The sequence below is a fragment of the Trachemys scripta genome, chromosome 7 (genome assembly GCF_013100865.1).
Source record: "Trachemys scripta elegans isolate TJP31775 chromosome 7, CAS_Tse_1.0, whole genome shotgun sequence".
Taxonomy (NCBI): domain Eukaryota; kingdom Metazoa; phylum Chordata; order Testudines; family Emydidae; genus Trachemys; species Trachemys scripta.
The window spans coordinates 48,935,427-48,947,783 of record NC_048304.1 but is presented as its reverse complement, the minus strand read 5'-3'; the positions used below and the strand labels follow the sequence as shown (position 1 = coordinate 48,947,783).

At 53.4% G+C, this 12,357-nt stretch overlaps 1 protein-coding gene across 1 annotated transcript; it reads right to left on the bottom strand.

The window, feature by feature from the left end:
- Positions 1 to 3,085: 3,085 nt before the first annotated feature.
- LSMEM2 (leucine rich single-pass membrane protein 2) lies at positions 3,086 to 10,985 on the bottom strand. Its single transcript, XM_034777541.1, has 4 exons — positions 10,840 to 10,985; positions 5,062 to 5,202; positions 4,090 to 4,311; positions 3,086 to 3,655 (listed from the first exon to the last, which is right to left on the bottom strand). Exons 1-4 carry the CDS (start codon positions 10,859 to 10,861, stop codon positions 3,522 to 3,524), a joined length of 519 nt encoding a protein of 172 aa, XP_034633432.1. The 5' UTR covers positions 10,862 to 10,985; the 3' UTR covers positions 3,086 to 3,521.
- Between the last annotated feature and the right edge of the window lie 1,372 nt (positions 10,986 to 12,357).

The following is a 12,357-nucleotide window of genomic DNA, read 5'->3' as shown; positions in this document are numbered from 1 at the left end:
TCTGACCTCCCGCATGATGCAGGCCACAAAGCCGTCCCAACCCTTACCCTTGACTCTGCTGTTGAAGTCCCCAAATCCTGTGGTTTAGAGATTTCAATTAGCAGAGAATCCTCCAGCTAGCGATCCCTGCCCCATGCTGCGGAGGAAGGCGAAAAACCTCCAGGGCCTCTGCCAATCTACCCTGGAGGAAAATTCCTTCCCGACCCCAAATATGGCGATCAGTAGAACCCCGAGCATGTAGGCAAGATTCTCCAGCCAGACTCTCATTGGCCATTATACTATTTACCAGCGATGGCACGCTGTTCCTTTGACGAAACTTGCGTTATCCCATTAAACCATTCCCTCCATAAACTTATCTAGCTTAATCTTAAAACCAGACAGGTCCGTCGCCCCCACCGTTTCCCTCGGAAGGCTGTTCCAATATTTCACCCCTCTGACGGTCAGAAACCTTCGTCTAATTTCAAGCCTAAACTTCCCCACGGCCAGTTTATATCCATTCGTTCTCGTGTCCACATTAGTACTGAGCTGGAATAATTCGTCTCCCTCCCTAGTATCTATTCCTCTGATATATTTAAAGAGAGCAATCATATCCCCCCTCAGCCTTCGTTTGGTTAGGCTAAACAACCCGAGCTTCTCTAGTCTCCTTTCATACGACAGGTTTTCCATTCCTCTGATCATCCTAGTGGCCCTTCTCTGTACCCGTTCCAGTTTGAGTTCATCTTTTTTAAACATGGGAGACCAGAACTGCACACAATACTCCAAATGTGGTCTCACCAGTGCCTTGTACAACGGAAGCAGCACCTCCTTATCCCTACTAGATATACCTCGCCTAATGCATCCCAAGACCGCATTGGCTTTTTTCACCGCCACATCACATTGTCGACTCATAGTCATCCTGCGGTCTACCAAGACCCCGAGGTCTTTCTACTCCTCCGTTACTTCTAAACGATGCATCCCTAGCTTGTAACTAAAATTGTTGTTAGTCATCTCTAAATGCATCACCTTACACTTTTCACTATTAAATTTCATCCTATTACTATTACTCCAATTTACAAGGTCATCCAAGTCTCCCTGCAGAATATCCCGCTCCTCCTCCGAATTGGCAATACCTCCCAGCTTTGTGTTATCCGCAAACTGTATCAGCCCACTCCTACAATTGGTTCCGAGGTCAGTAATAAATAGATTAAATAAAATGGGTCCCAAAACCGAACCTTGAGGAACTCCACTGGTGACCTCCCTCCAACCTGACAGTTCACCCTTCAATACGACCCGCTGCAGTCTCCCCATTAACCAGTTCCTTATCCACCTCTGGATTTTCATATTGATCCCTATCTTTTCCAATTTAACCAATAATTGCTCGTGCAGTACAGTATCAAATGCTTTACTGGAGGGCACACTGTTGACTCACATCCAGCTTCTCGTCCACGGTAACCCCTAGGTCCTTTTCTGCAGAACTGCTGCCTAGCCACTCGGTCCCTAGTCTGTAACAGTGAATGGGATTCTTCCGTCCTAAGTGCAGCACTCTGCATTTGTCCTTGTGAACCTCATCAGGTTTCTTTTGGCCCAATCCTCTAATTTGTCTAGGTCCCTCTGTATCCTATCCCTACCCTCCAGCGTATCTACCACTCCCCCCAGTTTAGTGTCATCTGCAAACTTGCTGAGGGGTGCAGTCCACGCCATCCTCCAGATAATTAATGAAGATATTGAACAAAACCGGCCCCAGGACCGACCCTTGGGGCACTCCACTTGAAACCGGCTGCCAACTAGACATGGAGCCATTGATCACTACCAGTTGAGCCTGACAATCTAGCCCGCTTTCTATCCACCTTACAGTCCATTCATCCAGCCCATACTTCTTTAACTTGCTGGCAAGAATACTGTGGGAGACCGTATTAAAAGCTTTGCTAAAGTCGAGGAATAACACATCCACTGCTTTCCCCTCATCCACAGACCCAGTTATCTCATCATAGAAGGCAATTAGGTTAGTCAGGCATGACTTGCCCTTGGTGAATCCATGCTGACTGTTCCTGATCACTTTCCTCTCCTCTAAGTGCTTCAGAATTGATTCCTTAGGATCACCTGCTCCATGATTTTTCCAGGGACTGAGGTGAGACTGACTGGCCTGTAGTTCCCTGGATCCTCCTTCTTCCCTTTTTTAAAGATGGGCACTACATTAGCCTTTTTCCAGTCATCCGGGACCTCCCGTGATCGCCATGAGTTTTCAAAGATAACGGCCAATGGCTCTGCAGTCACATCCGCCAACTCCTTTAGCACCCTCGGATGCAGCGCATCCGGCCCCATGGACTTGTGCTTGTCCAATTTTTCTAAATAGTCCCGAACCACTTCTTTCTCCACAGAGGGCTGGTCACCTTCTCCCCATACTGTGCTGCCCAGTTCAGCAATCTTGGAGCTGACCTTGTTCATGAAGACAGAGGCAAAAAAAGCAGTGAGTACATTAGCTTTTTCCACATCCTCGGTCACTAGGTTGCCTCCCTCATTCAGTGAGGGGCCCACACTTTCCTTGACTTTCTCCTTGTTGCAAACATACCTGAAGAAACCCTTCTTGTTACTCTTAACATCTCTTGCTAGCTGCAACTCCAAGTGTGATTTGGCCTTCCTGATTTTACTCCTGCATGCCTGAGCAATATTTTTGTACTCCTCCCTGGTCATTTGTCCAATCTTCCACTTCTTGTAACTTCTTTTTTGCGTTTAAGATCAGCAAGGATTTCACTGTTTAGCCAAGCTGGTCGCCTGCCATATTTACTATTCTTTCTACACATCGGGATGTTTTTTTCCTGCAACCTCAATAAGGATTCTTTAAAATACAGTCAGCTTTCTGGACTCCTTTCCCCCTCATGTTATTCTCCCAGGGGCTTCTACCCATCAGTTCCCTGAGGGAGTCAAAGTCTGCTTTTCTGAAGTCCAGGGTCTGTATTCTGCTGCTCTCCCTTCTTCCTTGTGTCAGGATCCTGAACTCGACCATCTCATGGTCAGTGCCTCCTAGGTCCCCATCCACTTTTGCTTCCCCTACTAATTCTTCCTGGTCTGTGAGCAGCAGGTCTAGAAGAGCTCTGCCCCTACTTGGTTCCTCCAGCACTTGCACCAGGAAATTGTCCCCTACACTTTCCAAAAAGTTCCTGGATTGTCTGTGCACCACGGTATTGCTCTCCCAGCAGATTAAGAAAGGATAAATAGTGGGGGGGAAGCTCCTGTTAGAGGGGGAAGGGTTATAAATAAGGTGTGACTGGAGAGGATAATAAATAGGGTGCTGGTGGGGGGGGGTAAGGATGGGGATTCTCCTCACTACTCCCTGCCCTTAGTCCATTGCTAGCTGCTTGCTGCTGAACCAGACCTCAGTACTCCAGCACAGGCCCCCCAAGGCCAGGAGTGCTCGGCCTGGCCCCAGAGAGCCTGGTCTCTGGTCAGTCCATGTTCCCTGCAGAGAGGGAGTGCTGTCTCCTTGTCCTGGGGTGGAGGAGGCAGTGCCCCATCAGAGAAAGCAGCAGGCCGGGCAGGGTGACTCACATCTGGTCCCTGGCCTCACTGATATTCAACCGCTTCCATAGCTGCAGGCTTGTGGCCCTCATCTGCCGCACAGACTCTTCCTGGGCCTCCAGCCACTGGGACAGGACCCGCAGCGACTCACTCTGCAGCACTGCAGGGGAGAGAGGAAACCCTGTGGATGGTGCTCCTGGCCCCCAACCCCATCCTGGTCCTTCTTGCCTATGGCCATGGTCACCATGGGCTTAGAACTCATAACCTGCAGTAGAGGGACCAGCTCTAGCCAAACCAAGCCACGAGGGGGCAGGCCCACCCAGTAGCACCTACTACTGCTTCAGCTCTGAGTGCCAACTGAGGCCAAGAGCCCCCTCTGTTGTGCCGCAGTGCCCCCTTGTGGACAGCCTGGGAGCTCAGCTAGAAAATGGGGTGATGCTCAGGGAGTCTGCCCTTGAACCCAGGAGGATCCCCACCCAAGTGCTCTGATTCTACATGGGCCACCCCTGCCAGGTCCCATTTGCCCAGCAGGTGCCCCCAGCCCAGTGGGGTGGGGTCAGTGTGGCGAGTGCTGAAGGAAATGGTCCCACATACCACTCAGGTACACGGCCAGCGTGGCGAGGGCAAGGCTGGCCAGCACCAGGGCCCCGAGGAGGGCGAAGAGGGCTGTGCGGCAGCAGGCAGGGCGGAAGCAGGGGCAGATGGGGGTGGTGCGGACGGCTCGCAATGTCGGCAGGAGGGCTGATCCAGCCACACGGCGCTTGGCGGAGTGGGCCTGAGGGGTCTGTGGGGTGGTAGACTGAGACGGGCTGTTCCCTGGAGGGAGAGGTTAGAAAAGAGTGAGACACCAGCCCCTAATGCTCCCGCTGCCCCCTTACTGCCCAGCAGCCCTACTGAGAAGCATCTGCATGAGGGCGGGTGATGAGCTTCCCTGCTGCAGTGCCAGGCCCATGCCATGCAATGGACCTACTGCAGGGCCATGCCAGTGCAGGCTGTCCCAGTGCCACTCCCAGGCCTGTGCCCATAAGGGCATAGCGCTGCTCGACCCCTGCCTAAGCAATCCCAGGCTGGCAACAGAATCAGTCGGGCAGCAGGTGTCCTGAGGGAGGAACCAGCCTGATCTGGGCAAACCCCCACCCCGTGACAGCTCCTTTCCTTCTCCGCCACCCCAGGGCTATCCCGTACTTGCCCTATCACTGGGGGGGGGGGAGACTTGGCATTAATTACCCAGGCTGACACCCCCCAACAACCACAAGCCTCAGAGCCAATCTCTCCCCTGCCCCCCAGTGCTGAGAGCCTCTTTGTTTCAGCCCCAGACTCACCCCCACCTCAGCCATCACCATGCTCCTAAAGTGACCGTGATGCTGTGGTCTGTGTAGTGTCCTGCTGCCGCCCTCTAGTGGTGGCTGGGCCATACAGCAGCTGATGAGCCTGCTATGGCCCTGGCTAGCCGACCTGGACCCTTTCGCTCAGGGCAGAGAGATCCAGACACCAGAGGTTCAGTCCCTGCTGCCCCAGCCCAGCTGGCCTGCAGCACAGGCAGCCCCTGGGGGGAATAGTCCTCACCCTCCGCAGCCTTGTGGCCACCAGACACCCAGTACAGGTCACTGATGGACTCCACCGAGTGCAGGTTGATCTCCGCCAGGTCGTTGCCATTGAGGTCGATGGGCTCCCTGGGGGAGGAGGTGTCTGACTTCACCGCAGTGTCTGTCGGAGGAGGAGGAGGAGGAGGAGCTGTGAGGTCTGCTGGCTTGGCCCCTAGCCCTCAGCCTGGTCAGTTTCACTCTGACTCTGGTTTGTTTCAGTGGAACATAGCTAGCCATGGCAGTGCAGGAGGCAGGATTGTTCCCTACATTCTATTCCCTGCAGTGTCCTGTCCAGGTTAAATGGCCAAGTTATAGGGCTCTCACCACCTCTCCCCAGAACTTATGGGGGTACCTGTTAGCCTGACTTCACAGCCAGGGCCGGTGCAACCACTGGGCGAGCTAGGCAGTGGCCTAGGGTGGCAAGTGGTTGGGGGCGCCCGGGGCCATCCTCAGGCATAGGCAGCTGGGTAAAGCACCTGAAAATTTGGGGCACCACTGGGTCTTAGTGTCCACCCTACTGGTTTTCCTATCGCTGTTCTGACCCTTCCTGCAGGCTCTGAGTCTTCCTGGGAACATTTCAGAGTAGCAGCCGTGTTAGTCTGTATCCGCAAAAAGAACAGGAGTACTTGTGGCACCTTAGAGACTAACAAATTTATTAGAGCATAAGCTTTTGTGGGCTACTGCATCCGAAGAAGTGGGCTGTAGGCTACGAAAGCTTATGCTCTAATAAATTTGTTAGTCTGTAAGGTGCCACAAGTACTCCTGTTCTTTTTCCTGGGAAGGGGATCTAGTAGTTAAAAGAGAAACAGGCTCCAGCCTGCCAGACCTATTAGCACAGCACTGAAACTGTTAAAGAGCCATTCAAGGGGTAATGAAGACATTTAACAGGCATTTGCCAATGCCCAGATATCTACTGTCAGTTTCTGAATGTACTGACAAAAACAGTTGTGCATGACTGTAATTTACTCAGAACATGTCAGTCTACCTACAGGACCTTAATTTAAAATTTGCTTTAAAAATATTTCATTAGTGAGTTGGTGAAGATTATAAAATCACATCTCTAAAAAATCCTTGCATAGATTTTTAGATGCACAATCATCTTTAGCCTTAAATGCTTGGATCTTCAAACATATGTTTTTTTAAATAAATTCTTCAAAAGACCACCCTTATCTAAAATACACATTTTAATTATTATGGTAAAAAAAACTTACTTCCAAAGTCTTCCTGTCCTTTCTGTCCATCCATTTCTCCCTTCACCCTCTCTTCCTCCCCCCCTCCACTGAAGGAAGCAACAGCCCTTTGCTTCCAGATAGCTGGACAGAGTTTCCCTTTCTTTACTTCTGACTATCTGATGAACTAGTTTTAAGCAAAATCAGTACCTTAATAAGATATAAAATCCTTTGTTATGCCTAAAATCTTTGGAAACATATTTTTTAAAGTTGGTGAAATTTCATAAACACGTGTATAGTTATGGAGATCACACACAGTAAATTAGTGTTCCCTTTTTCTAAAAGCAATGAACATTGTTATGAACACACTAAACCTTTGTGACTGATTCATTTAAAATAATGTCAGTTTCAGTGAGTTAAATATGTAGAAATCTGGAATGATTACTTTATGAAGGCTTAAGAGTACATTTAAAATATAAAATCAGCTTAGAAATACTGATTAAGTAAATGTAAAACAGAGAAGAGCTGCATCATGTATTCCATATTTAATGTTGTATTCAGCTGACTCGCCCTTACTACAAAGTTTTTGCGAATAAATGTCTGACAAACTTCAGGGCATATCAAAAAATCTGTGACTGACATTTTTTATTCCCAAGTTTAGTGCTTTTAATTAGGTACCTTCTGCATGTCCATTCTGCGTGAGGGAGAGGGTACAGGGGTCTCTGCGGAGAACTGAGACTCTCGGCCACAGTGAGGCAGGCCAGGCGTTTTGTTATTCTTTCTGCCTTGTCCCTCTGCCCCCACCGGGCTGCAAGCTCAGGCTGCCATCAGGCGTAGGGGCACCAGTTTAATAATACTGCATAGGGTCCCATAAATCCTAAGGATGGCCCTTGGGGTGCCAAAAAGCGGTGCCCTGGCTCAGCAGGGAGAAATTGCCTTCCAGAGGCACCGGAGAGCCAGAGCGTCGGCTTGCGGGGGCAGTGAGCCCCAGCCATGGAGGAGCCGGTGCGGTGCAGGGGGGCAGGAGCCCTGCAAAGGCGGTGGTGCCGCTAGCAGGGAGCAGCCACGCCCCCGCCCCTCCTGCCCAGGCTGTGGCCTGGCCCCCCTCAGGGGGCTCCTGCAGGCTGTAGCAGATGCATGCGGGCAGAGGCCCCGTGCGCTCCCCAGCTCCCCCCTCGCCATGCTCGGGCTCTGCGGCTCCTGGGCATGTGAGCCACCACCAGGGCGCGGGGCCCTGGGCCCTGAGTCAGCTCCAGGAGGGGGAGGGGCGGCGGCTCACACTCCTGGGAGCCGCAGAGCCTGAGCACGGCAAGGGGGGAGCCGGGGGGGCGTACGGGGGCCTTTGCCCACATGCATCTGTTGCAGGAGCCCCCAGAAGGCAGCTCCTTCCTGCCAAGCTGCTGCAGCAGCCCAAACCTGGCAAAGCCAGTGAGTGGACTTGGGGCAGGGGCCGCCGTGGTGGGGGGGGGAGGGCTCATGGGGGGGCTGTGCACCCTCCAGGGAAGTTCAGGGTGCAGGGAGCGGGGAACCTGGTTTGGGAGCAGCCCCTGGGCACAGCTGGCCCCTGGAGTCTATAAAGGCTCGTTGGGATTTGCCCTCAATGAACCGATGTTACGGGGGGGGCATAAGGTGGAAGTTTCGCCTAGGGCGCAAAATATCCTTGCACCAGCCCTGCTCACAACACTTTCCCTCTGGTTCCTAGTCCTGCCAGGTCTCATCTGGCAGCTTCTGCCCATGCAGAACCCCTTCTTGTGTAGAGTCTCTGGGGGAGCTGCAGATGGACTGGTCCACACAGTCCCACTGCTTGGTGCAGGCAACCCGGAGTCACGTCCAAGCTATGCCAAGCAGGCATCGCTATAGCTTGTTACAGCCGGTCACACCCCTGTGCACTTAGCTGGATTTATCCCACAGGATGCAGCGGATGTGTCATTCCCGGCCAGCCCATGGCAGGACTCAGAGGCTGGTATGAGCCATGCCCTAAATGAGCATTGCACACTGATGTTATACTACCACGCGGCCATAAATACACAGCTGACTTGTTAATGCCACCTGGCTTAATCATGCTAATGCCCCACTCGCCTAAAACGGTGCCTGTCCTTAGCTGTGTCCATGCAAAATCCATTTGGTCTGGACATTGGAGCCTAACTGCCACCTGCCATTTGACAAGCAAAACCTTCTGCAAAATGGGACAAATCATTGCTAAGAGGAAGCAGTTCATTGCCCCCACCCACCCAGAGAGCCCCATTGAGTCCTCCTCATGCTCTCCCCAAACCCTTTTCCTCAGCCCCCACAAATTCTCAGGGTCAGTTCTGGTTACCCTTGTCGCTCATAAGGGGGTCCACCTTACGCCATCCCAGGAAATGGTTGGCCCTTTTTTAAATTGGCACTAGATGGCTGGGGGAGAGAGGGCAGTGTGATCCAGCCCTTATCAGCACTGATACAAAGTACAAGAATGGTTAACGCACATCTGGAAATGGGGGCAGGGGAAGGGTGTTGAAACCCCCATCTATTCCACAGACTCACTGCTTGACCTTGGGAAGGTTGTATTGCTGCTCTATGCCTCAGTTTCCCCAGCTGTATAATTAGGGGGGGGAATCCCCCCCCGCCTCACAGACACGTTAATGCACATGGTGGTGGTGCTGCTCAGACCTGATGGGCAAAGACTCTGATGGCTGACAATGCAACAGCGATGGACGATGCTGACTAGCAGTGCCAGACAAGCGAGCATTGCTTTGCTCACAGACCAGATATCAGCAGCGTGTCTCTCTGCCAATGCCCCAGACGTGACCTCTGGGACCTGTTCAACCCTTGGCCTCTCTGATCAAGGACACCAGGTAGGGCCAGTTGTGAGGCTGCAGTTTGTAACATGAGCTGATGAACCAGTCACAACCTTGCCAGAGCCTGTTACCAAGGCCCCACCCCTGCAGACAGCTTCTGTGCACAGCTTTGGATTCCCACAGGTCCAAAAATTGCCCACTGTCACCCAGGTCTGATGCGCCCGTTTCAGGCTCAGGCTGTTTAGCAGCAGTCATCCCTGCCAGGCTCCTGGAGCTGCGTGAGAGGGAGGAGACACCTGGCCCATGTGAAATGTATCCACCGGCAACAGACACTGGAGCCTATTAGCCCTGTCACCTTAACATAACCGTCACACTGCCAAGCTGACCTGGGGGGAAATTCTGTCCCGAGCCCAGATCTTGGGATTGGATGGACTCTGAGCATGTGCGCAAGCCTCACCAGCCAGGCATCTGTACTAGTTACTGATGAGACCCTTGCGTTGTTCTGCTGCCCACACCACAAAGCCAACGGTTGCTCCAGCCTACGTGCCACAGGGTTCCCCTCCTGTAGGGTTTAGTTTTCTGCTTCAATGGGACCCAGCCAGCTAGAAGCAAGCCCAGCATTAAGGTGTTTCAAGCTGTTTAACCAACCCAGCACCAGTGAGGGACTCAGCCATCTGGCCAGCCCCAACAACCATGGCAGGCTCCAGCAAAATCATGAGAGTGTTTTAAAAATCGTGAGATTTAAAAAAAAAGCTATTTTGGGGTCTTTTCCTTTGTCTTCTCACTTTGGAGCCTTCAGACACCTTGCGGGGGGCGGGGGGTCACATTTTCAAGCTTGTCTTTGCAACCATAATGGCTAGAAACGTACTTTTAAAAAAAGGTGCTCACATTTTCATGTGTTCCCATGACTCCAGGAGCTGGGGCTTTAAGGATCATCAACCTTAACACAGCACATGTGTCCTACTGCCCTGTGTGGTATGGGTCTGTCTCCGGTCCAATCAGCAGAGACTATGAACCGATACAGGCCCCCCAAGCGTAAGCTTGGGTCTTTAGTACTGGAGGGCCATGGCTCAATCTCATCATGTGTCAGCCAAGCTAAGTGAGGGTTGGGGGGGTTGGTACTTTAAAACAGAGATGCCATAGCTCATGAAGGTCTCCTGCAAGCAGGTTAAGCTGGCGCTCATGTTCAAGGAACTCCCAGTTCTGCCAGCGTCTCCCTGTTGCGCGTTCTCTGCTGCCCTAAGCCTGAGCTGATGGCACCCCGGTCTTGTGCCCAACTGTCAGGGAGGGGCAGTGCCCAGCCTGGGGTTAGCGAAGTGCAGAGCAAGCACTGAGCCAGCCCCATAGGACGTGGGGATGGGAAACCAGGGGGTTAATGGGGTGTTAACACCCTGATAGGCTGGCAGGAGCGACAGTGCATGCCGGCCTGTGCTGCCAGCAGCCTCACTGGGGTCAGCCTGGCCTTGGACCCACCTGCAGCTGCCTGCCCCATCTTGGGCCTGAGCTGGGGGCGCCACCTTTAAGCCTGGCCTCTCCTGGGCTGGGATCATGCTGGGGCCCCCTCTCTGGCCTGTGCTGGCAGCTACTTCCTCCATTCTGATCTTGCCTGGGGTCTCTGCCCTCCCAGGGCTAGGCCAGGGTAGCCTCACTTTCCCCTTGTAATCCCACGGCTGTGCCTGTCAGGATGAACACTGAGGGAGGCAGCTCGAGGCTGGCACAGGAGCAGGGGAACGGCTCCCATGCCCTCCATCCCACCCCCCTTCCCACACACTGACGGGCACAGTGCCCCTGATGACTACCCTTCCCCCATACCTTCTCCAGCCTCCCTGGGCATCGCTGCGGGGCCAGCAACCGCTGCAGCCGTTGTGCCTCTGCCAGTGGCCGTGCCGTGGGAGCCGCCAGAGGAGGGCTCCGGGTCCCTTGGGAGCTGCCCGGGAAGCCGGCGCTGGTGCTGACAGCACCAGCTGCTCGGGCTTAAAATAGGCCTGAGAGGAGCCCACCAAGCAGCTATAAATAGAGGGGGAATGAATTGGGGCGGGGGTGCGATGGGCTATATTAAGGGAATGCCTAGGATGCCGCCACAGCTGGGGGCAGCCAGGGGAATGGGAGGCAGCCAGCCTGGGGAGCAATGCAGGCTGAGCCAGAGCTGGAGAGGGTAGGGAGGGCCCAAAAGCTGAGTAGGTAGGGGAAAAAGGGGCCCCAGCTCATGACTTGTCTCAGACCCTCCTTCAGAGCTATGGCTGGCTAGGAAATAGTTAATCCCATGAGACCCATATCCACTTCATGGCTGGGAATGAGAAGGGCTCGAGCCTTCTGGAACATCCCCAACCCCCAATAGGAGCAGGGGCGGGGGCCACCCCCCCTAACTAATCTGAGGCTGGAACTGGAGGGGCTGCTATGGCGGTGTGGCCTGTGCAACTAGGGACTGGTCTTGCCAACCCAGGAGGGCCCTTCCAGGCTGATGATCCAGGTGGGGAAACTGAGTCACGACAGAGCAGGTGACCTGCCAGAGGGTCTGCAACAGCACTGAGGAGGGCAAACCTGGTGGTTAAGGCAGTGAACTGGCACTTGAGGGACATGGGGGGACTCCCAGTCACTTAGTCCCTCCCTGTGGGAGGAAGAATAATTCTGCCCTGTCTAATTTGTAGGGACTGACCCTCACCAGGGCTGGGTGCAATGGTTGGTGAGTCCCACTAGAGCATACTGCCTCTCACGTGAAACCCTGTTACTGCATCATCTGCCCTGGGTTGGGAGCTTTTGCTGGTTCCAGACACATCACGTCAGCTGCAGAGGAACGTGACAATCCCATCAGGGAATGGGAATGAAATCAGATTACAAAAATCCCTGGGGTATCCTGGGGAAAGCTTGGAGACCTGCACCCTCCATTTCCCAGGCAGATTCCATGGTCCTTGCATATTCAGCCTCCCCTGCTGACGTCAGTGGGAGTTTGACGTATACAAAAGCTGCAGGCTGGTACTTGCTTGGTGCTATGCAAAGAGGATGTCTGGCACCCCAGGCAGAGGGCCAACACAAAGCCAAGATACCCCGTAAGCCCTACCAGGGGGGGTTCAGCGAGGCACAAGCCTAGTGGGGCCCCTCTACGGGAGTGACTTACACCCAGAGTGTGGGGAAGGTGGCAGGTTTCTTTGAATCAGAAAACCAGAGTTCTCCTCATCTATCCGGGACAGCGACTTGCTCCAATTAACCTCTGCTGAGAACGCCAATCACCGAGGAGCTGTTGGTCCATCCTGGACACTACATAAGAACCTGTGACCCCCAACTGGCAAAGGGCACAGAAGGGATGCCTAGGGGGTTACAGGGTGGCATGTG